At 33.0% G+C, this 24,182-nt stretch overlaps 4 protein-coding genes across 17 annotated transcripts in view; 2 read left to right on the top strand and 2 right to left on the bottom strand.

Moving 5' to 3' along the window:
- Nucleotides 1-131: 131 nt before the first annotated feature.
- Nucleotides 132-4,053, bottom strand: Rev1 (Rev1 DNA directed polymerase). The gene is made up of 11 exons (XM_065355225.1): nt 3,712-4,053; nt 3,461-3,581; nt 2,355-3,366; nt 2,156-2,276; nt 1,930-2,083; nt 1,702-1,828; nt 1,412-1,607; nt 1,213-1,331; nt 879-1,134; nt 518-792; nt 132-432 (listed from the first exon to the last, which is right to left on the bottom strand). The coding sequence occupies exons 1-11, from the start codon at nt 3,751-3,753 to the stop codon at nt 345-347; spliced, it is 2,511 nt and encodes an 836-aa protein (XP_065211297.1). The 5' UTR covers nt 3,754-4,053; the 3' UTR covers nt 132-344.
- A 606-nt stretch (nt 4,054-4,659) lies between these two features.
- LOC135839262 (fatty acid synthase-like) lies at nt 4,660-16,420 on the top strand. 2 transcript variants are annotated; one of them, XM_065355210.1, is made up of 34 exons: nt 4,660-4,801; nt 4,893-5,101; nt 5,209-5,361; nt 5,435-5,608; nt 5,699-5,899; nt 5,985-6,223; nt 6,315-6,545; nt 6,623-6,811; nt 6,902-7,027; nt 7,099-7,332; nt 7,420-7,606; nt 7,711-7,937; nt 8,014-8,127; nt 8,248-8,393; nt 8,633-8,777; nt 8,861-8,977; nt 9,364-9,472; nt 9,547-9,807; nt 9,903-10,061; nt 10,142-10,290; nt 10,394-10,540; nt 10,615-10,920; nt 10,999-11,192; nt 12,225-12,464; nt 12,562-12,673; nt 12,775-12,939; nt 13,029-13,205; nt 13,291-13,492; nt 13,663-13,840; nt 14,777-14,916; nt 15,005-15,267; nt 15,364-15,609; nt 15,699-15,927; nt 16,046-16,420. In XM_065355210.1, the coding sequence occupies exons 2-34, from the start codon at nt 4,933-4,935 to the stop codon at nt 16,222-16,224; spliced, it is 6,108 nt and encodes a 2,035-aa protein (XP_065211282.1). In that variant the 5' UTR covers nt 4,660-4,801; nt 4,893-4,932; the 3' UTR covers nt 16,225-16,420. The 2 variants fall into 2 exon arrangements, with proteins under 2 accessions (XP_065211282.1, XP_065211283.1); XM_065355211.1 differs by having other exon boundaries at nt 4,705-4,801; nt 4,878-5,101.
- A 138-nt stretch (nt 16,421-16,558) lies between these two features.
- Nucleotides 16,559-23,255, top strand: LOC135839266 (solute carrier organic anion transporter family member 74D-like). Of its 2 annotated transcripts, none has more exons than XM_065355227.1 (13): nt 16,559-16,854; nt 16,970-17,170; nt 17,536-17,766; nt 17,853-18,020; nt 18,148-18,288; nt 20,356-20,484; nt 20,570-20,740; nt 20,846-21,041; nt 21,181-21,325; nt 21,421-21,581; nt 21,715-21,818; nt 22,337-22,438; nt 22,517-23,255. In XM_065355227.1, the coding sequence occupies exons 1-13, from the start codon at nt 16,755-16,757 to the stop codon at nt 22,651-22,653; spliced, it is 1,986 nt and encodes a 661-aa protein (XP_065211299.1). In that variant the 5' UTR covers nt 16,559-16,754; the 3' UTR covers nt 22,654-23,255. The 2 variants fall into 2 exon arrangements, with proteins under 2 accessions (XP_065211299.1, XP_065211298.1); XM_065355226.1 differs by having other exon boundaries at nt 17,850-18,020.
- The window catches only part of CASK (peripheral plasma membrane protein CASK), a 94,644-nt gene continuing 93,217 nt past the window's right edge, over nt 22,756-24,182 (bottom strand). For all 12 annotated transcript variants that reach the window (XM_065355212.1, XM_065355220.1, XM_065355215.1 and 9 more), the window contains one exon: nt 22,756-24,123. The gene's annotated coding sequence lies outside the window, so the exon portion shown is untranslated. The remainder of the gene's footprint in view (nt 24,124-24,182) is intronic.

Below are 24,182 nucleotides of genomic sequence, written 5' to 3'. Positions count from 1 at the left end.
CTGCGAGAGGATGAATATTTGGGACAGTTTTATTCATAATAAAAGAACTAAGAAAATTAAAAAAAAAAAAATAAATTAAACTACCAAGAAAAAATGAAATTTTCGTCAAGATTTTATCTCTTGGCTTGAAATAACGTTAATAATCATTTATTGCTATAAATGACTTTCTATCGTAGTACAAATGTGCAAAAAAATAAACTAAAAAAATAAACTTCTTCGTTTCTTCAGAATTCAGGTACAAGTTTGGTAAACAATAAGAAATATTTCAAACCGCAGGTACATATTATTTCGACAGTTCAATTGATAATGTAACCATTGATGAAGAAAATTCTAACCTCGATCATTCAAGTAATTTGATAAATACTATCAACCAATTCCATAAAAGCAAATCGAATCATTTTCCACTTTACATTTTCGTTGGTTTCAAGGAATCTGAAAACAGATAACTTGTTTCAAAGATCAAATATTCTCTGAGTATGATTTGAATCAACGTATAATGCATTTTTATAGCACCTACCTATTCAATTTATCAGCGATGAAATTCAAAGATTCGATGCCATTCTTTGATGCTAAAGATTTTATGAAAGAAAATAACATCTCCACATCACTGAGCTGAGGATCATTCTCACTTGTAATCCAAAGTTCAACGGCACGAGTTATTTCAGAAACTGGTGCTAAATCGTTGAATGTTTTATCAGCGGTAATATATGAACCGAAAGATATACTGTCCGCAGTTGCAGTATGTTTGAATTCGAGTGTAACATCTGGACTGATGGACGGTTTTAATTTCATCTAAAATAGTCGAAAATTAATTAATGCACGCAATTTACAATAAGGGCAACGGAAAATTCAGACGTTAAAATTGATGTTGTTTGAACCTTATTGTCCATTGGTACATTGCTGTTGAATTTTGAACTATTGTCAACACATTCCACGTTATTTTCATTTTTTACAGTAGAAGCTTCATCGCATGAAGGAACTTCTTTTTTCGGTACACTTTTCTTGACGATAAATTTATCCATTAAAACGGAAGAATTGGAATTTTTTTCTTTCTCAAGACGAGAAACTTGTATTCCTATTCCTCTTATATGATCCGGGGAAATTTTGAAATCCTGCATTATTTTTATAGCAATTCTGAAATAAATTTGACCAAAATTCAAAAATTAAATAGGCATTTGAAAATATGAATAAATCGAAAATTCTTCAACATACCGACAAATAACATTTGCATCTGAAGTAGGCTGATTAAGAGATATAGTCTTTGTAATTGCGTCACAAATTCCATGTCCTAAAAATTTTGCTGATTCATAAGGAGCGTCTTTTGATTTAACCTACAAAATAGTAGAATAGCCAACTAAATATATAAATGTATTCATAACAAACGGAATTAATTCACTTTCTAACAATTTACCATAAACTTCAGCGTGATAGAAGAGCCTTTTAATTTTTCATCAGTTAGTCGATTTTCAACTTCTAAAGATAATTTTTTTAGAAACGTTTCAGCTTCATCTTTCGTTTGAAATCTGATCCCATAATTAACGTCCGCAGAAAGAGACTTTCTTTGATAGTTGAAATTCAACGGTCTGTCATCTTCACCAAAACAGCGCCTAAATTATTCAAATTCACGAGGAAAAAAAATCAATTTACTAAATATGAGTACAATCACTTTGAAAATGTAAACCAAGAAATCGATTTAGATACCTATGTACATCAAGTCCTAATTTTTTACCAAATTCTTGCTGTAGTTTGGACGCTGGTAATTTTTGTACGTCTTCGCAAGTTTTCACTCCCATGGCAGTCAGTTTACTATTCATTGAACCACCAACACCTAGAATTATACCATGACTCATGTTAACAATATTTTTTTCACTCAAACAAGTACATATCAGATTACATTTTTAAAATTTTGATAGTGAAACAATTCAATACCTGGTAAATATGAAACTGGAATATTTTTGATAAAATTACTGACTTCTCGATTAGAAATACAAAGCTGGCCGTTTGGTTTCGCTATTTTTGTCGCTAAACGAGATATCAATCGATTAGGTCCAAAACCAACCGAGCACGTACATCCAGTAATTTCCTGTAAATCGAAATCAAGATGAATGTGCAAAAAATAATGAATGAATTTTTGAACAATCTTTCATCTACTCACATTGATCTCTTTTCTTAAAATAGTTGCAAAAGACGAAGAATCAATATTAGCATATTTCAACACTTCAGTACAATCAACGAACACTTCATCGCAACTAACAGCCTCAACATCCAAGGTATAGCTGTAACATAAACGAAAGCATAATATTAGATTGACATATGAGATTAAAATATTGAATACGCTTCTAATATTTATTTACCTCGCGATATGTTTATAAAAAGCGTAGGTGACTTCTTCATATGCGCTAAAATCATACGGTATGATGGTTAGTTGAGGACATAATTTTAAAGCTTGCCCAACCAACATGCTATTTTTTATTCCAAATTCTCGAGCTTTGTAACTACACGATGCAATTTCGGACATGGAATCAAACGCATCAAAATTTTCATAACGAAAATCACTTCTCGCAGTAGGATCGTCTAGACTGCCTTGCTCATTCGAAGCGGAATCTTTAGCTGAAAATCTTCTTCTACTATGAGCAACGGCAACGGGAAGTCCTTTTAAATCAGGTCGATTGCGGATCCCAACAGAAACGAAAAAACAATCCATATCAATGTGCATAATACATTTTTCATCTTTCAAAACGAAATTATGATTTTGAAGTTCACTCTCGTGAGCTAATTTCCACTTCTTCAAGCGAGTCTTGCCACTGAATTCGTTCGAATTTTTAGATCGTAAATCGCTTATAAATGTTTTCAATTTGACGCTCATCGTAGATAAATGATGTAGTCGAGAATTACTGTAGAATTCTTCGATGAAATTTTCATCTCGAGCGGTTTTTCTTTTCGGAGAGTTTTGAACAGGTTTTGACACCGGTGAATTATTCTTTTTAACCGGAGAGATTATATTTCGTGACGAATCGTTAGAATCACCGAAACTAGTATCAAGTTTGATATCTGAGGAGGTAGAATGCGAGGCAGAAATAGAAATGTCGGAATTTTCGCTAGAAGAAGAGGCACGCTTTGAGAAAAAACTGTTCTCTGTGTTCGTTAAGAGTAAATATGGCTTATGATCCAATAACTTCTTAGCGTTTAAACAATCGGTTATCCATTCTGGTTTGATTATTTTCATCTTGGAATTTTTGAACGCGTTTATTTTTGCGGCAGGTAGAACTGTAGCGATCATATACGTTGTATTGCCATTTTCGTAGTAATGATGGTAATCGCCGCCATGGCTCATGAGTATTCTTCGAAGTTCATCAGCTGGAGGAACTGTAAGATGAACAATTTATCGGCAATCATGTTGAGTTCTTTTCATTCATGCTCTACAGCAAGAGTTTCAAAGGATGTGACTTTGTCAGCTTACTTGTATAACCATTTACGAAAACTGATACGCCGGAAAATATGTCAGACGTTTGGGGAACATTACTGGCTTCATTTGAAAACTGCTCATGAAGTTTGGATTTCTTCGCGCTCATATAATCGTCCTGTAGAGAACAAGTGCCAGCATTATAAGCAATTCGAAATTGAAACCACTTTATCTTCATGGTACGAATATATTCATTCAATATCTAGCATAACAATCAGGTATATTATTATAAAACAATGGTAAGTTACCCAGCCATCGCCGATTTGCGATGTATTTGGTTTCACGTTCATGATTTCGTCAGCTCATCAATCTACAGTTTATATCACAAGTCGTAAATTGAAGTAATTTTACCTCACTGAAAAAGAGATTTTTTAACAATAGATGATGCTTTTACACTTTTTAAAAATTACATGCACAAGACAGAATTACGAATACGCCGCTCTGCAAAATTTAAAATTTTTTGAATCTTGAAAGACCAAAACAGGCAAAACACACGTGATTTGATACTGATAAGGTGATAAGCATTATTTGTGATTGGAATCACTTCGTTGATTTCCGGATAAGTTCGGCCATATCGTTTGTACTGCAGTCTGCAACTAGAGTTGATAGGTGCAAAATTTGAAGGGTGGTTCCAAATTTGATAGGTATTGTTTTATTTTTTATTTTATTTTACTTATTTATTTATTTTTTGCAATAAAATAATACTTGCACTTGCTTAATCGACCTTGACCGCAAACAAGTATTTGTGAGTTTTGATACCTGATAACATATACCAAATATATCCCATTGCACATATTGTAATATTGTTCCTTATAAATAAATTTGTGAAAGCTGATGCAAAAAATACGATGCAATTTCTTTTTTATTTTTTGTAATATTTTTTAATTGACTGCTTAATCAAGAATTGAACTATTTGAACTTTGAGGAAACCTTGCTAAATCCTGGCATTTTAGTAATAAATTCATCGCACGAATGTTCACTCAATTGCTTTTTTCATTTTTATCTGCAATAATATGTATTACATATAACATAAGGTATACCCATGTTGGCCATGTTGACAATATTCAGAGTTAATCTAGGTGTTGAAAAAAATTTCAAGCTTCAACGAAACACGATAAATTTTACATAAAACAACTGCTCTCTTATCTGCATAAATCCCATAACTTCTAACTTTGCGATGTGTTTTATTTTTTTTATTTTATTTTTTTAGCGACATAAATCAAACTTATCTCGATGAAAAATGATCCCTTATTGATTACCTACTTGCTCTTGTACCAGTGACCAGTAACAGTGAATTCTTTTGAGGAGTTGTCGGTGCAATAATAGAGTTGAAGTAAGGTAAGTACCTATACCTATCCTATTATTTTTACGAATAGTTTGTATGAATATATCTTTTGAAATCTGATCGTATAAGTTTGAATTTTTACAGATCTGTTGTTTTTATCTCAAAAGACTTTTCCCCATCAACCATGGTTGCTAAATCAGATCTTTTAGATGGATCAAAATGGAATGATGAAGACATTGTAATCAGTGGTATATCTGCTAGACTTCCAAACTGCGATTCTGTCGAAGAATTCCAGAGTAAACTTCTATCAAAGATCGATTTAATCACTGATGAACCGAGACGATTCCAAAATGGTAGGTACCTACCTGCTTATTATATGTATTCTAAGTTCATCATTGGTAAAATCAAAACTTGGCCAAAGTTATACTCATCTTCATTTTGCTTAATACCTATTAACCAGGGTTGTATGGAGCTATCAAACGTTACGGATTACTTAAAGATTTATCGAAATTTGACGCCAAATTCTTCAACATACATCCAAAACAAGCTGAACGTATGGATCCTCAAATTCGAGGTTTACTGGAAGTTGCATTTGAAGCGACCGTCGATGCAGGTTATTTTTTTTTCATGCAAGAAATTGCAAATGCTGAACGAAAAAGAAACTAAACGCAGCTTACTGTATGTAGGTTTACATCCGGAGGATTTGAAAGGGAGTAAGACTGGGGTTGTGGTTGGAATTGCGTCTAGTGAAACGCAAGATAAATGGTCACAAATGCCGGATAAAATTAATGGTTTCGAATATACCGGATGTACAAGAACAATGTTCGCTAATCGTGTTTCTTATATGCTGGATTTAAAAGGCAAGCGAAACTTATGTTCTCTTTCTTACCCTAAACGTATTTTATAGCGATAATTTATTTGTCGTGGTCGAATGGATTTTTTTCCTTCAGGTCCTAGTTATTCGATCGATACGGCCTCTTCAACAACATTAGTTGCTTTTCAACAAGCCTATGATATGATCAAAGATGGAGTTTGTGAGGCATGTTTTGTATGCGGTACTGATTTAGTTTTGAATCCTTGCGTTTGCCTAATGTTCCAGTGTCTTAATATGTTATCGCCTGAAGGGAAATGTAAAGCTTTTGATATCAGTGGTAAGATTTGCCCTTTTGTACGATCTCTTTGTTTTACAAATTTGAAGCTTTACTAGGGCTGCATTATTTTTTCATATATTTACAGGGGATGGCTACGTCCGCAGTGAAGGCGTTGTGGCAGTTTTATTGCAGAAAGCCAAGAGTGCTAAACGAGTATACGCCCAAGTTTTGGCCGCAGGTAGTAATTGTGACGGTTATAAAGATGAAGGTATTACATTTCCATCGGGTCCACAACAAGTCAAATTATTCCGAAGAGTTGCACAGCTTGCTAATATTGACCCATCTACAATCGACTTTATGGAAGCTCACGGATCAGCCACCAGGGTTAATATACCTATCTAACTTGGACAATACATTTTTTTTAACTCGTAATTTCTTCGGGGAAAAGTGACATTGAGTTTGATTTAAATTCAAGGTCGGTGATCCACAAGAGATGAACGCAGTCACGGAAGTTTTTTGTAAAAACAGAAAAGAACCATTACGTACAGGATCCATCAAATCTAACATGGGCCATGCTGAGCCAGCTAGTGCTTTATCCGCAGTCATCAAAGTATGCGTTGCGATGGAATGTGGAATTTTACCTCCTAATTTACATTACAATGTTCCAAACCCCGATATACCCGCGTTATTAGATGGACGCCTTAAAGTATATTTTATTCAGATTGTTTTTACTTTCGATGGTAACGAGACGTAATTACCTATCTAATTGCAAATTATTCGCAGGTAATTACAGAACCTACTCCATGGGATGGTGGATTAGTTGCTGTAAATTCTTTCGGTGTAGGGGGAGCAAATGGTCACGCATTGCTCTTATCCAATAAGAAAGTGAAGCAAAATTTCTATGATAATATTCCAAGACTTGTATGCGTTTCTGGAGTTACTGAAAGTGCAGTTGAAACTATGTTTCAAAAGGTATATGATAATTTATGGAGCGCGCCAAATCAGCTATCAATTCAGTACCTACCTATACCTAGTGTTATGATTTTTCTGTTTCTGTACTAGTTATCTTCATTGCCAAAAGATCCTGAATTATATGCCCTTTTGAATAACATATTCAGAAAGAATATTAGAGGTCATGATTTTCGTGGATATGTGATATTGGGTGGAAACGGAGATAAAGAAATAAAAGTAAATACCTATCTATGCTCATCTTCCATCATTCAAAAAAATATATACAAACGAATGTGCATATTTTACAGCAAATCCAGAGATATTCTGAACAAAAACTGTGTTTAATTTTACCCGGTATTGAAGCGGAATGGAAACCTACTGGATCAGATTTATTCAATATAATCGAATTCCAAAATTCGATCAATAACTGCCAAAATGTTCTAAAAACAGTAGTAAATAAAATAGACTTGAGAAAAATTTTAGAAACGTTGAATACTGAAAAATCATTGCTCAATGTGATTCTTGGAATAACAGCTTTACAAGTAAAAAAAAAACTAACGCTTTACAGTATCCCACCTCGTTCTTTAAATTAATACCTATGCAACCCGTAAAATGACATATTTTCTCAGATCGGTACAATTGATGTGCTGAAATCCCTCAATTTGGAAATAGATTTCATAATTGGTTTAAACATCGGAGAGATTGCTGCCGGGTATGCAAATGGATGTTACACTTTACAGCAAGCTGTTCTATCAGCTTTTCATATCGGATCTTTATTACAACGTTTTAACTATCCGTCAACAATTATTAAAGCCGGTAATTACCCGAAATTTATGCACAGACATTTATTAAAGCGTAGAGGGTGTGCATATTATCAAAATATTGCGGGTATTTAACACCTTAGTTGTGAAATTTTACAGATGTTCCATGGAATAAATACCTCCCTCCTGCTGACAGTTATGTTTTCGCCAAAATATCTTCACAGTGCACCTATTTTTCCGGTCCGAAACAATCTATCGATAATTTCAACAAAACTTTAAGTTCAAGAGGAGTCAACGTGAAAGAAATCGGCTCAAATCCTGTAGACATTATTGGAATTCTAAAATCATCGAAGAATATCTCAAAACTCACAGACGATTTACAACTGGTAAATTTTTGCATCAGATCTTTTGGGATTTTCTTAATGCAGAAGAAGTACCTACATACACGAGAATTTTTCGTAGGTTTTGTCAAATGCTACACTACCCTCCAAAAAATGGCTCACATTTGCTGCTTGCGAATCTTCGACCGTTGCTTCATATTTAATTTCCAGTTTAACTTCTGCTTCTCCAATTCAAGTAAACGTTTTAATTTAAATACCTACTGAAAAAAAATAAAGAAAAATATTCGCATAATTACGCGCAAATACTCTGTTTTTTTTTTTTAAATTTATAATTATTATTATTTTTTGAATACAGAAAGCACTTTATCTGGAAGATTTTTCATTTGGTCTAGAAGTCGGTTTCAGCGGCGATATTGAAGTGCTCAAAACACCGAAAATTCCTGCCTTATCATTATTTAATGGACAAGCTGATGCCTACAGTTTCGTGTCATCAATCGGAAAGTACGTCGAGAATAATTCAGAATTTTTGTTCGCATAATTGTATGAATAAATTCTCCCCCCCCATTTTATTTCCGCAAAAAATCCCGTAACAGCAAAATTGCTTGAACTCTTTTCACAGAGATTCTGATTGAGTTGTAATGTTTAATAGATTGCCTATCTCAGTCCCATTTCAGGGGCAAAATGTTATTAAAGTAGAACCCTGTAGTATTGCAATCACACGCCATTGATTTTTTTTTCAGGATATTTAATGTAGGATTCCAACCACAAATTCAAAATCTATACCCAAAAATAGAATTTCCAGTTTCACATAAGACACCTATGATTCAGTCAATGATTGAATGGGATCATTCAGTAAACTGGAATGTGGTGTCATTTGCTCCGAAAGTAATGCCAATACGAATTTTCATTTTAAAGTAAGTGTACTACAAAATGATAATGATGCACCTATTTAATTTATTTCTCCGCAGGATAACAGAACAGCTGGTGAAATAGAAGTTGTGGTGGACTTTGACAAAGAAGAATTCAAATTTTTACCTGAAAATTATCTAAATAACAACGAATTGTTTCCCAAATCATTCTACATTGTAAGATTTTTTTCTTGCCGAAGCTGCGAATATTTTTCGAAGTATTTTTAAATTCCCGGTTGGCAAAACGGCATTTTTCAGACAGTGCATCTGAATAGGGATCTGACCACATATCAATCAGAATGTATTTTCTGACTGCCAAAACGGCAATATCTGACTGTGGTTTTGAGTGTGGATCTGACTAGTCAGATCCACGCTCAGATCTCCACTCAGTCTTCTGACGAGTCACCGCCATCTTGGAATTTCAAAAAAATACTTGTTTCTGATTGGTTGATTGTAGTCAGACTGCGAATCTGACTGTCAAAACGGCAATTTCTGACTGCAGAAATGATTAGTCAGATATCACCAGAAATGTGCCAATCGGGTTATTGGTATTTTTATTACAGACGTTATTGTGGAGAGCTTTCAGTCGTTTGCAAGTGAAACCGATTTCAGAGATTCCCCTGGTCGTAGAAAACGTATCTTTTGTCCGCGAAACTGTTATTCCAGATGATGGTATGGCATTCCCCCCCCCAATTTAATGCAGTTAAATTTTAAACTTGTTTTCTATTTTCTGTGATTTTTTTCAGGTCATGTTACGTTCTTTGTGAATATTATGAATACAACTAACAAATTTGAAATTTTTGAAAGTGGCAGTATTGTTGCTAGTGGTCATGCGTACATACCACCAAATGTGACGAAAGAATTTCTGCCAAAGAAAATTTTCCAGCAAAATTCATCGAACAATTCTACTAGTGAAATTTTCAAAACTGATATCTACAACGATCTTAGTGCCAAGCACTATAATTTTAATGAAGTGTTCCAGTCCCTGAAAGCAGTAAATTATCAAAGTAATCATAATTTTAACAACGTGAATAGATTTTAGTAGATACCTACCTAACTATTTGATAGGCTACATTTTAATTAAAATGACAACGTTTTGCAGATAACTCATGCAAAGTTACGCCGTCAAACTGGAATTCATTATTAGAATCTGCTCTGCAATTCTCCATATTATCGACAGAATTCGCTGAGAATAGTTACTCGGTGGTTTCCTTCATCAGGAAAATTGTTCTTGATCCAACCAACTTCAAAAATAACGAAGGTTTTGAAATTAAAAAATCTGAATTCGTAAAATTTACAAATAACGAAATTAGATTGAAACTAATCAGATTTTTATTTCAGAAATTATTGTTAAACATAACAACGCTTATAACGTTTTCAACTCGGACTGCATGGAAATCAGAGATATTAAAATCAAAACTCTAGCTTGTACGTCTGGCACTCAGCCGAAATTAGAAGCTTATAAATTCGTACCTTTTGTTGGCATGAAGGTACCTATATTTCCTCATTAACATATACCTATTCATCTTACTTATTCACTATCTATAGTTAGTACATATTTCAATTAAAACATTTTTGATTTTTACCATTTAGCTTCAAAACGCTTGCGATATCAGTTTACAAATCGCCCTTGAAAACTGGTGCGGACAAAGTGAATTAAAAGTTGCTGAATTAAGCTCATACAATACATTCGAGTCTTTACTATCGCCTAAAATAGTGAATGGAAATCCTACAACTTCCGTAAGCTTATAGTGCTCAGTTATATAGTTATGGACCCCAAGTATCATAAATTCGAGTAATTTTTATTTTTTCAGATTGATATCACAGTTTATTCTTCGGAGCCTTTAGACAACACAGAAAAATTGGAAAATAATAATATAAAAACTGTGTGCAAAGATTTGACCCTCGAATCAGTCGATACAAATTGCCACATTGTAATTGCATCCAATGTGCTCAGCAACTCTAATTTATTCGAAAACGTTATTCAAGCTGTCAGAGCAGGAGGTTGTGTTGTACTGCAAGAAGATATTCAAGAGAATGTCAATGTTGTCGAAGACACAGAATTAAAATTGGTGTCTTATTTAACGTTCCAAGATAAAGCTTACATCGTTCTAAAAAAAGTTATTATCAATTTCAATTTTATCTAACCTAATTTATTTCTTGTTCAAGTTTTTTAAATTGTTTTTTTTTCTTTATAGGCCAATTTGTGGGCCGATAAAATGCCCTATGTGGTTACAGTATCAAATGACTCGTTAGATTGGATTAAGAAAGTCCAACAAATACCCGATCAATTAACCGATAATGTTTTAATTATCGCCAGAGGAGTTGAAACCTATAATGTTCTGAACTTTACCAAGAGTGTGAAAGCTGAAGTTAAAAACAAAAATATAAGGTAAGTACCTCGGGACTTTATTTAGTTTCTTCAGCCATAGTTAAATACTTATCATGTTCAAAAACCAGCATTGGTAGGTAATAGGAATAGGTATAGATAGACGATAGTATGTAGATACATAGATGATAATGAAACCTTGAAAACAAAATTTGAACAATGTCATGATAAAACCCTCGTGTGACCTATTTCGATTTTTTAAAAAAGACAACATTTGCATTACTTTCTCATTGTGAATTTTAGAGTGAGACTACTTCTCATTCTCATCCGAATGATCGAAACTTAATGTGATGTAGGTCTCGGTACTCCCTAAACAACCTCTTTGCCCCTTCAATTTTCAAGGTAGGCAGCATGTTTATCTGTACATAGTTTCCTCAGTTATTGGTAGATGCTCGGTCGTCATCGGGTGTGTGGTGAACTACTTTTAGGTCTTTTATTCCTTCCCCTTTCATGCTTACTTATATGACAGTAAATAGTAATAGGCAATTTAAAAAAAAAAAAACAAGTAGCATAAATCTATCTGAACCTACTAATAGGGTTTTGGTCAAAGTGGAGACCTTAATTTTGAGTTGAAAGTTACTCACAATCAGAAAAATTGTTAGCTTCGGAAATGCCCCTGGAGGAGAGATATGATCCTCAGAGAGGGGACATATTGGGAAAAAATCATGGTTTTTTTCGCTGTGGCTCTTTTCAAAATTTACAATAATGACAAAAATAAACTGTGTTTAAAAATATTTTCCCAGTTGATTATGGCTTAGATTGACGCAGAATAATAAATACTAATCTTTCGGCACTAAGCCATATTTTTTCCAAACAGGGAGGGGACATTTTCAAAAAAAACACGATTTTTTCGAAAATGTATCCTTTTTGAAGACCCATATCTTCCTTTCAGGGGCACTTCCGGAGCCAAGATTTTTTCTAAATTGCATATATGTACATATGTACTTACACATCAAAATCCTTAAATTTTTTTCATTATCCATCCTTTGACCTTGCTATAACACGTAGATATAATAAATTTCGTAATAATTCCAGCATAGTTATCATCGAAGATGAAACAGCTCCCATGTTTTCTGTAACCTGCGAAATGTATCATGTTCACTTGAAAAGTAACTACCCTGTGAACGTTTTCAAAAATGGTACTTGGGGAACATACGTATACCTTCCTTTATCGAATGATTACTACGTGCCTTGTGATAATGTTTATGCGGGATTCGATTTCGATAAAGATCCTACAAGCATTTCTTGGATAAAAAACATAAATTACGCTTCCAAGTACGTATCTAGGTGCTCGTAATTTTTGAAAAAGAAAGACAAAAATTCTTGAGATGATCAATAGCCTACTAAGTTACGTGGCTTTTGTTTGTTCCAGAAGTTCCAAAAATAATAAGAATATTTGTTGCGAGATTTATAGCGCTTCGCTGGATTTACAGAGTCAAGCATTGGTAAAAGGGAAATTCGCAGATGTCACGGCCGAATCAAAAGTAAATTTTTACTCAGGGTTTACCTACATGATAATTTTTCTACATAGCCATTTTTTATAGAAGAATTTTGACTCATTGAACTTACGATTAATTTGTTGCAGCTCGGTTTAGAATTTTCTGGATACAATGGTAAAGAAAAAATCTTCGGTTTAGTGAAAGAAGGAGCCATTGCCTCAAATGTAATTGCTAACGATAACTTTGTATGGAATGTACCTAAAAATTGGACTATGGAAGAAGCAGCAACAGTTCCATTTGCTTACGTCTTAGTAAGTTTAATTACCATACCTACTTGTAGTTTTTCAAACCTATTTTTATGCCTGTAAGATTATTTTATCAATCTATGATTTTTTATTAGGCTTATTATTCTTTATGCTTACGAAGCGGTATTGAGAAAGGAAATTCTGTATTGATTATTGGTGCAAACAGCATCGCTATAGCGTCACTCTACATCGCTCTACAATATCAGCTCAACCCATTCGTATTATTAACAGATAAATCACAAAAGTTACTCTTGAAGAAATTATTCCCTCAAGTAATTTTTTTTAAAAATCAGATTCGTATGTAAAATAAGCATTTTGCGGTATATTGTTTTTATGTTTCTTTCGAATTTATTTTAGATTAAAGACACGCAATTCCTCGTATCACAAAATGACAACTTTTACGTGCAACTATTGCAAAAAACAGACAATACAGGTGTCAACATTTTGTTTGATACTACGTTCAATCGTGCTTATAACGTACGATCGTACATTAATTCGCTATCTCCAAAGGGCAAACTGGTGTACTTTGATAACGACAGCGTTTCTGAAGAAAATTTTGGTAAATATGTAATTTATTATACCTATTTTTGTTTTCAAGTTGCACATGAAAGTGAACGGAAAATTACTGAAAGATAGGTACATAATAAGTACCTACCTTGATATAGTAGGTATTCCTACATGACTTTTTTTTATTTTATTAATATTGTTGATTATTTATATTCATGGCAGGTTCCAGCGGCAATATGAGATGTTTAACTTGCCATCGTATAACAGTTTCACGCATATTTGATAATGATTCTGTAATCAAACAAATCAGCGACTTGATGCAGAATGGTTTGAAATCTGGTGCCATTCAACCCTTACCTTACACTTCATTTGCTGGAGATGAATTACAAACAGCTTTAAGGTAAAAGCCATGTTGTTGTAAACGATGACTATTAATATAAATGTATTTGCATCTGTTTGAAGAACGAGGAAGAGGAGGAGGAGGAGGAGGTTATGAAAAAGAGATTCTGCTAATAAGAATCGGTCAGTGAGCACATGAAAGAAAAACATCCATGCAATATATGAATCTCAGACCTCAGGTCTTATGATTTTCTGTTACTTCTTCGTTATTCTTCAGAGAGATTTGAATTCCTTGTCCATATGTGAAACTTTAATACCCAGGATGGCTATTTAATTTGGAAAAATATTTCTTTAAATATTCGAAGAAAGTTTAGAATCACTCGCAAGTATTTGAAAATTGAAATGCGAACGAAGTTACCTATTTAAGCACTACCGCCAGATCTTAAAATATATGAATATAAAATAAAATTAGTCAACATTTTAAACAATTTAGGAGCTACCTACTTGTATTTCTGTCAGATGTCTGAAATTTTGTTTGGCTAAACTGAGTTGAATCAGCGTGAAATATTATCTAAAATTTTATTCATTTTCTCAAATTAGAAAAATAATTTCAAAAAAGTATGTACATACCTACCTAAATATAAAAGCGTGTAAATTGGCCTACAGATTTGAAAAAATATTACCTAAAAAAAAAAAATTGTGAGCACTGCTTCAACGTGAGAATTGAAAAAGAAAACAATTCAACTGGGAATTTGAAAGTTAATTATTTAAGCAGGTACCTATATTTACTTAATTTATGTTCGACAGGTTCTTATTTTCTGAACTGCCGTTACTTACTCATTCAATAATCGCACAATTCCGCCTACATACCTACCTACCCTATCTACTTATTCACAACAAATTACCATAAATCATCACTGATAAGCCAATATATGCTTTCATGTGTGAAATACCCCATCTATACCTACCGCATTAATCAATTGTTTCATGTTTTCAGTCACTCATATGAAGGCAATAACATGTATAAAACAATAATCAACGTTAATTTTGATAAAAATTCAACGAATACTTGCGCTAAAATTTTCAACGCCAAACCAAGAGCTTACTTCGATAATTCGAAATCTTACATTGTTTTAGGTAAGATTCCCCCCTCCCCCATTTATATAATTTTTTTTCTGTTGCATGCATTAATATGATCATTTTCTTACAATAAATATAATTTCAGGAGGAACCACTGGATTTGGTTTATATGTCACAAACTGGATGATTTCTCATGGCGTTAAAAACGTAGTTCTCGTTTCGCTAGAAACCGTCGAGTCAGAATCAGAACATTTGAAAGAAATCTACTTGCATAAATGGAAATCTTTAAACGCTTCCGTGATCACTTTGAAATCGAATGATTTGAATTTAAAAACATGTGAAAATATTTTGAAGAAAGCTCAACAACTAGGTCCAATCGAAGGAGTATTTGATTTTACCGCATCCAAAGTACTTATATTTTATTGCCTACCTACTTATTGAACTTTACATATCTCGTCGAATTGGGTGCGGTTTTCTTACCTATACTTACATTATAACTTTCAGGTTTTGGAAAATAAATCGATCGACGCTTTGAACGAAAATGACTTGAAAAATATAAAAGATTACAAAATCGATTTCCTCAAAAACATGGACACCCTAACACGAAAAATTGGCCAAAATTTGAAGTATTTCGTTTCATTTTCAGCAGTTGAATTTTTATACGGTGATAAAGGTTATGGCCTTAATAGCTACATTAATGGGTTAATACAAAATGTAATGAGAAAACGAAAAGATACTGGTTTGTGTGCTGTAAGTAATAGGATAGACGAGTATTCTTATACCTACCACCTATATTATGCACCTACCTTCCTTTAATCTTTTATATTTAATTTCTGTAGACTTTGATCCATTGGGGAAACATAGGAGAACTGGAAAAACAAATTTTATACGAGAATACTAAATCCATAAATTTGGCTTTCCAACCAGTCAATTCTTGCCTGAAAACATTGCACAAATTTTTGGAAAATTCTGAAATGATTCTGTCGTCTTACATAATTAACGAAAGAAGTGGAGTTGAAACGTACTCGAAAGCCGATGCTATTGTTGAAGGAGTTGCTAAATTCTTAGGTTAGTAATGTATAGAATATAATGATTAATTTTTTTTCACATTTTATAAATTGATATACCTAGACGAATACTCGTAGCTATACTCTTCTTACTTATGTACCTATGTATTTTTGTACAGGTATCAAAAACCCAAGCAGTATTCTACCAACACTGACCATGTTGGAATTGGGCTTGGATTCTTTGATAGGAACGGATATACAACAATTCATGGAAATAAACTACGGCGTCACATTAAGCACCCAAGAAGTCAGAGAACTAACGTTTGAAAAATTGAGAAATTTGGGCGATTCTTTATAGATAATGTTAGTCAATTATTTACCTATTTATATATTTTGTGTGGCAGTAAAAAAAAAAAAAAATGTTAATTCAGTAATATTGCCTAAAGAATACTCAATATTGTACTTCGGGTAGGTATGGTAGTTGTATAGCATTAAGATGCTTTCCTTATTAAATAAATGTTAGAAAATGTTATAATAAAGGTATTCTCTTTTTAGGTCCATTTTACATTAATCAAAGAAAAACGTTCTGACCTTCCGGCTAAATCTTCAAACTACGTGAATAACGTTTAAATTAAATTTGCGAACGACTCGACTACCATGGTTTAGTTCGACTGTTAAAAATTTACAAGTCATGTACACACGTATTACTGATAGCATTCGTAGGCACAAACGAAAACTTTATTTTTTAAAGCTTCAAAGCGATAGTCGTTCATTTTTGTATGATACGAATGGGTGTTTATAACCGTAAAAAGTATTCGAATGTGGTTTACTTTTTATTTTTTCAAATTCGTGAATGTGAAAGTTGAATAAGTAAAAATTCATTTGAAAATGGCCCAAGTCGTCCGATACAATCACGATACTGATGATCAATCCAATCAGAAAATGATTCAGAGCGATCGTGTTAGTTTTACTAAGAACGACGATGAAGGTAAATTTGTTTGCCGTATGAAGAACCTATGATAATTTTCTATAAATAATTGACCCAAATATATGATAAAATTTTCCTATTTTATGTGAAATCTACATATAATATACATGTTTAGAATCGAAGGATGAAAAGGAGGATGACATAAAATGTGGCGTGTATTGCTGTACTCCAAATTGGTTACAAGTGTTTGCTAGCAAAAAGAGTTTTGCATTGGCTTATACTTTAGTGCTCACCATGCTATATATGATAAATGCTTATTTTATGGGAACCATCACAACGGTTGAAAAAAATTACAAAATGTCCAGTAAAATGCTGGGTAAGTAGAAGTATACATATTTTCATTATTCTGTGTAGATTAGTAAGATATAGATATACCTATACCTGTGAAGATTGAATAACCACGTGCTGTTATTTTTTCATGAAAAAGAGGGGAAAGGGCTAATACAAAAATATTGTACCTACTCGTTGAAACAAAACATGATAGGTAAAGAGGAACGATTCAAAATGAATTTTTGTTAAAATTTTGTTTTATTACCTATTTAAATTTAAAAAATAGGCCTTTACGCAGGTATACTCAACGTTTGGATTAAGTTTTTTTTTAAAAAGAAAAACTCGAATACCTAGTCATGTAAAGAAACGAATTAGATAGGTACCTATTCATTGTTTACCTATTTTTTACAGGATCGATCAAAGGCACAGCGGAAATCGGTAGTTTATTTTTCAACTTCATTCTCACCTATTTCGTGGGCAAAGGCCATAAAGGAAGATGGTTAGCCGTTGGAATGATTATTGCAGGATGTTCTAGTTTCTTGCGAACATTGCCTTACATTAGCTACGGTGCCGGAGAAAATTTAAAAATCTACACTGATGACTATAAAAGCAATAACACCGCCGGATATACGAATATAACAGGTGTCGCATTTTCATCAGTAAAAATGTTCTTCGTCGAATTGTCGATTCAATATTAATTTGAATTTATTCAATTATAAAACTAGAAGATGAACCTTGCGATGAATATTTTAAAGACAACATGGCTAGAAATTTTGCTTTTAAAATATTTCTTGTTGCTCAGTTAACAATTGAAATAGCTGGTATTCTTTTAAAGACATCTGGATCCGTGTATTTGGACAATAACACCAGGAAAAATATATTTCCTTTTTTATATAGTAAGTTATTACGAGTGCATTACCTACCTAAAGGCAGATACATGAAACTTGGTAGGTACGTAGGCAAATGTGCTTTTGCTTACGTACCATATTACACTTAATTTAATTAGCTGATTTTTTTTTACAGCATTAATTCACGCGATACGATTAATCGGCGTATTTATGGGCTTTATGCTGGCTTCGTACACACTGGAAATTTATATCGATCCGTATTCAACACCAAATATAGATAAAAAAGATCCTAGATGGGTAGGAGCATGGTGGCTTGGTAATTACAAAAAACTGGTACAATATGTACATCCAAGATATATAATATTTTTAAGCTCTACTTCTGTAGAATTATGGTTCAGTTAATGAATAGGTATAGGTATGCGAAAAATAATAATCAGCAAAGCAATGTACGAAAGTACATTGGGTGGATCGGGGAAAAAATGTTGGAGGATTTCAACCAACTTGAGTTGAAAGTCACTCAGAAAAAAATTTTGCTCGGCTATATAGTGCGCCTGGAGGAGATGTAGGTCCTCAAAAAGGGGACATAGTTGAAAAATTGTGTTTTTATTGCTCTAGCCTCCACCCAACCTGTTTTGAGAAAATTGGCCCTGTGCCAAAAGATAGTATTGGAGATTCTGCATCGACCTAGGTCATTTCCATCAAAATCCAAGACCACTTTTAGCATTCCTTCTGAAATATTTCACATTAACGAAGCCAAAACATCGAAAGATAAGACATCATAATTTGAAACTGGGGACATTTTTTGGAATGCAGAGATGTTAATTTTTTGACCAATTGTTGCAAATTTCAAAAAATAGTCTACCTATGTATTGAAAATCTAAAAAGTTACCTACACAGGTACCTATCAATTTTTTCAGTTTTTAAAAATTCAAAATTAGCACCACTGCATTTCAAAATATTTCCCTAGTTTCAGCAATGACATCTTTTGATGTTTTGGCATATTTAATGCAAAATATATCAAATGAAAAAATTTCTCTAAAAATGACCTTGGATTTTGATGGCAATGGCCCAAGTTGATGCAATATCTGAAATGCTACTTTTTGGAACTGAGCAACGTTTTCCAAAACAGGTTAAGTAGGAGCTAGAGCGAAAAAACCATGCTTTTTTCAAAAATACTCCCTCTTTGAGGACTCTTGAGTGACTTTCATCTCAAAATGAATATTTTTACTAAAGATCAAAACTCCTCCATTTTTTTATTTTCTTGTGATCCATTCTAATTTATTAACCAGCACAAAAAAATTTGAACTGGGGAGAAGGAAATCGAAAGAAGGCCCAAAAATACACCCACCACCAGCCAAAATTTCAGGCTCTGAATTTTGTTTTTCAATTTTTGGCGAATTTTTAAAAATTCAAAATTGGTCCAAAAATAGAAAAAAAATCAAAATTGGTCCAAAAATAGAAAAAAATCAAAATTTTAGGGAATTGACCTAGAAAGCTGAAATTTGATTTGTACGCTATTTTCGACCTTCCGAGTCAATTGGTGACGATTTCGAGCCGTTTTGGAGCCTCCAGCAGATTTTAGGATTCTCCAGAGTTCGATAAAATGCTAATAGTAGAAGGGAGGATGAAATTCAGCACCTATAAACTCTGATTTTTCAACTTGTGCCGGTTCAGATTAAAAATTTTCTTCAATGATTTTTGAGAAAGATAAAAAAAACGTTCTTTTTCGAATACGTGAACAAAAAAAAACTTAAACTTGGTTTGAATCCTATTTTCAACTTCCAAGTCGATTGGTGATGGTTTTTGATGCGTTCTAGAGCCTGCGAACTCTCGACCTGTTCTTTTTCATCCTATTTACTGCGTTGTTTCGAAAACTGAAGGATCCGAAAGTTCGCATGGAATGGAGGCTCTAGAATGATTCGAAATCTTCACCAATCGACTCGAGAGATCGAAAATAGGGTATAAACCAAATCTCGGCTTTCTGGGTCAATTCACTGAGATTTTGATTTTTTTTTCATTTTCCGCCCTTTGAATTTTCAAAAATTCACCACAAATGGGGAAATGAATTTCAGCTTTTGAAATTTTTGCTGGTTGTATATTTTGGGATCCTCTTTTTATTCCCCTTTGTCGGGTTCAAAAATGTTGTGCATGTTGGGATACTTCTCTCGTAAGTGAAAAAATGTGAAAAATGTAATGAAAAATAGTCAATTTTCAAATTTAATCTAAATGTCCATCTGACAATGAGCTGGGTACAAGTTTTTCTTAAATTTCATTTGATACAGAAGTACAGATAGGTACCTACCTACCTACAAAATCGTTAACTGAACTACCTATAATTACAAATCAATTCGCATTTTTTTAAATTCTGAACTTTTTTTTTTAGGGTGGATACCTATTAGTATTTTATGCTTTATTCTAACCTTATTTCTTTGTCTGTTTCCTCGTACCTTACCAAGAGCTGCGTTAAGAAATAACGAACTTAAAATTAAAGAAGTCGAAGCATCACCTTCGGGTATAAATTAATTAATATTTTCAAAATCGTACCTACCTACCTATTGTTTGAAACTTATTCATTGATTATTTTTGTCCCGTTTCAGTACAAGACTTTCTCGCATCTACGAAAAGAATATTAAAAAATAAATTGGTTTTATTGGATGCCTTTAGCGCTGTTTGTTTTAAAATCGGATTGGCCGCCTATGAAATATTTCTACCGAAATACATCGAATCTCAATTTGCTTTATCGGCCTCGCAATCTAATTTTATGGCAGGTAGAGAATATTACATTCAAAATACTACGTATAACTAAGTAGGTACCTACTTACTTGGACCAAAAAATTGTGATAATATGAAGCGAAAAATTTTACTGCTCACAGGATTTGTAGCATTGATAGGAAAATCTTTTGGTATTTTGATTGTCGGATTTGTAATGACTTATTTCAAACCTTCGCCACGACTTTTGATGGGATGCAACGTTATCGTAGGCATTTTCAGCGTTCTCGTGCATTCTTCTTATATTTTTATAGATTGTTCTGATATACAAATTAATGGACATAGGAATCCTGATCACAGGTAATCAACTAAAAAATTCTTACGGACTTGACTGAATAATTTAGATGTGCCTATAAGTGAGCTATCTAACTATACCTTACCTACCAATATGTTTCGAAATATAGGTACCTATTTATTTTTTTAAATATCCATTTTACAGTTGGAATGTTACCGACCAATGTAATATCAATAATAAATGCGAAAATATAAAATATTCACCAGTGTGCCATCCAGATGACAATCGCCTGTTTTTTTCTGCCTGTCATGCCGGTTGTCAAGCACCATCTTTTTTCAATAATTCAAAAGTAGGTACCTATCGACTTACAATGAATACACGACGGCGACTTGTTCATTAAATGGTGTATCTTGACAAATAAATCACTAAAAAAATTTCGTTTAGGTGTACAATCACTGTTCGTGTGTGCCTGATTCTCATTCACTGATCGATGGTGTATGTGCCATGGACTGTTCATCCTATGTGATATCATTTTTGATACTGCTAGCAATATTCCGACTCATTCGAACTAGTATCAAAAGTATTAAGAAAATTTTACGCTTTAGGTAAAGTACCTGGTAAACTTAAACTTTGGTAGGCAGTGGTAAAAAAAAATTAAAGTACTGAAAAATAACACATAACTTTTGAATACCTAGTTAGGTGGGTAAGCTACCTAATGATGATTTTTTTTTTTTACAGATATGTAAGTGAAGCTGACAAGTCATTATCTTTAGGAATTAACAAAGCCTTATTATCAATACTAGCAGCTTTTCCATCACCAATATTATATGGATTCATAATAGGTAAGAAGTAAGAATTAACGTAAGAACACAATCATAAAAAAGAGGCATCTGACTTTTCAGAAGGGTTCTATCCAAAAACGAAAAATTTTCAAGAACTCTACAGACTTCAATTCTTCGTCTTTTAAGATTTTTTCAACATAAAATTGCGTCAAGATTTATAGGATGTCTCACAATTTTGGGTAACATTAAAGTATCGAGACGAAAATGTTTTTAAAACATTTTTAAAGAATTTCAATTTCAAAATTGGGTCATGAGTTTTGGAATTTTAGAAAAATTGTTATGTGATAACGTATCGAAACATGGGTTACAATTTCGTAAAATATTCAAATATTGCGACGAAAATGTTTTTTGAACATTAGTAGGTACGTACAATTTATAATATCAACCACAAACCAAATCAATAGTGATACGTACATTACTCGTATTAATGAACCAATTAAGAAAAAAAACCTGCAATTCTGCAATTTTCAATACAACATAGTTGAACCAGAATCATGTACTTGACTTTTGAATTTCAGATTGGACGTGTATAATATTCGAAGAGACATGCGGCAAAACAGGAAATTGTTGGTTATATGACGTTGATAAATTGAGATACACATTAAATCTTGTGGCGTGCGGTGAGTTTCATTACGATTATTTTTTCACAAATGAAACATTTTTCCATTAAATAATTCGTGCTTTCGTTATTGTTAAAGGGTTCCTAACGCTCGGTACAGTTCTGGATGGATTTTTATGGTACCACGTGAAACATTTGAAAATTTACGACCAAGATATTGAAAACGAGAAAATACCTCAAACCGAACCGGAAAACAATCCGATGTTAAAACATTAGCAAAAAATGACAGCGATTACCAACTCGAAAAATCGCCAAGACTACTTAAAACCAAATTAAATTTCGAGACCGAATTAATCTCTGTACAAATCAAACTACATAAACATATAAAAATACATTTATATTACATACGTTAAATAGTATATAGTCGAAGCTTTCATTTACAATCTTATTCAGTACACTGACAAATTTTGTCATACAAATCAGCATGGTCAAATAACAAATATTATCTATGTAATTCTAATGTACAAAAAGATTTTCGCAACATCCATTCATCATATTAAAAATCATCTACGAGAACTATACCATATGGTTTTTGTTAAACAAACAATATAAAGAAATCCCGAAACAACACTCGATAATTACGTTTTAAGATTTATTTTATTTTATTTTTAAAAAACCACGAGCACTTCGCTTATTTATTTATTTTCAAAATTTAAACCGTATTTTCATCCGACCAAACGATTTTTTTTATCGCGTCGTTATTTTCATTATTCCGCCATTTATATAATCACAAATTACGCTTTTGTCGTTCAATTCTCCGAAACCGACATACTATAGTAACTTTCAATCAATTCATCGTACATAAAAAGGAAACTGAACGACGCCGAAAACTCTGACCCGCATACGTATTTGTATTTATTTTACTCGACCTCGTTCTTGGTCCGCTATTCCTTTAATCGAATTATTGTCATTACAAAAATCATACATAATAAACTCGAGTTTCGGGAGTTTCATTCTTATTATCAATGAACACTCAATACAGCACATTCGACATCGCTAAACGAGAAAAAAAAATAAGAAAAATTATGAACAGAACATATAAGTACGCCTACAGAACTCGACAATAGCTCTATGACTTTGAGTCGTGAATTCTGCGCCGTGAAACACATAAATAGGTAGGTAAAATATGTAGAACGAGAAAGAAAAAGAAAATAAGAGAACAACTCGTCGCCATTTCTACCAAAGTTCTACACTTATCGTCGCACTATAGCTCTTACAAACTACAAATGCGAGTAGAAATCGGCCAAACACATAATACAGCCTCGAAAAGAACTCGAATATCAATATGAAAGGAAGAAAAAGTAAAGGAAGAAAGGAAAAAAAATTCGCGAAATCTGTACACGAAATATTACATTTATGTATTCCGATCGTAAATAACTAATAGCTGAGCTCATTGTATTGCTTGAAAATAATATGGTATAATATGGTTGAACAAAAAAAAACAACAACAATAACAACAATCTGATTGTTTTATACGCCCTGCGTTTTATATGTATGGATAAATTATTTGTGATGTAAACCCTTCATACGTACGATACCTTTACCTACACGTACACACGCATTTAAAGACCTAGTAGGTACACCTTTACGCGTAAGATTCTCCAATCGTAGAACGTCGCGGATTCTTCTTCAGTTTTTGTGTTTTTTTAAAGGTCTCGATCAACAACAACTTTTGTAACTTACGCTCTGAAAGAAAAAGAAAACAAAATATAAAAATAACCATTTACAATGAAAATAATATCTTC

The sequence above is a fragment of the Planococcus citri genome, chromosome 3 (assembly GCF_950023065.1).
Source record: "Planococcus citri chromosome 3, ihPlaCitr1.1, whole genome shotgun sequence".
In the NCBI taxonomy this organism is placed as follows: Eukaryota; Metazoa; Arthropoda; class Insecta; order Hemiptera; family Pseudococcidae; genus Planococcus; species Planococcus citri.
The sequence above is the reverse complement of the archived record's forward strand: the minus strand, read 5'-3'. Positions and strand labels throughout refer to the sequence as shown.

What these genes read in the sequence shown, in the direction of transcription:
- Rev1 (XM_065355225.1), bottom strand. Translation starts at nt 3,753, where the DNA reads ATGAACGTGAAACCAAATACATCGCAAATCGGCGATGGCTGG. An exon ending in GATGCAAATGTTATTTGTCG is followed by an intron (nt 1,135 to 1,212) that starts GTATGTTGAAGA and finishes AATTTATTTCAG; the next exon opens with AATTGCTATAAAAATAATGC. An exon ending in ATGTACCAATGGACAATAAG is followed by an intron (nt 793 to 878) that starts GTTCAAACAACA and finishes CGACTATTTTAG; the next exon opens with ATGAAATTAAAACCGTCCAT.
- LOC135839262 (XM_065355210.1), top strand. Translation starts at nt 4,933, where the DNA reads ATGGTTGCTAAATCAGATCTTTTAGATGGATCAAAATGGAATGATGAA. An exon ending in TAAAGCTTTTGATATCAGTG is followed by an intron (nt 5,900 to 5,984) that starts GTAAGATTTGCC and finishes ATATATTTACAG; the next exon opens with GGGATGGCTACGTCCGCAGT. An exon ending in CTTACATCGTTCTAAAAAAA is followed by an intron (nt 10,921 to 10,998) that starts GTTATTATCAAT and finishes TTTTCTTTATAG; the next exon opens with GCCAATTTGTGGGCCGATAA.
- LOC135839266 (XM_065355226.1), top strand. Translation starts at nt 16,755, where the DNA reads ATGGCCCAAGTCGTCCGATACAATCACGATACTGATGATCAATCCAAT. An exon ending in TACTAAGAACGACGATGAAG is followed by an intron (nt 16,855 to 16,969) that starts GTAAATTTGTTT and finishes ATACATGTTTAG; the next exon opens with AATCGAAGGATGAAAAGGAG. An exon ending in ATTAAATCTTGTGGCGTGCG is followed by an intron (nt 22,439 to 22,516) that starts GTGAGTTTCATT and finishes TTATTGTTAAAG; the next exon opens with GGTTCCTAACGCTCGGTACA.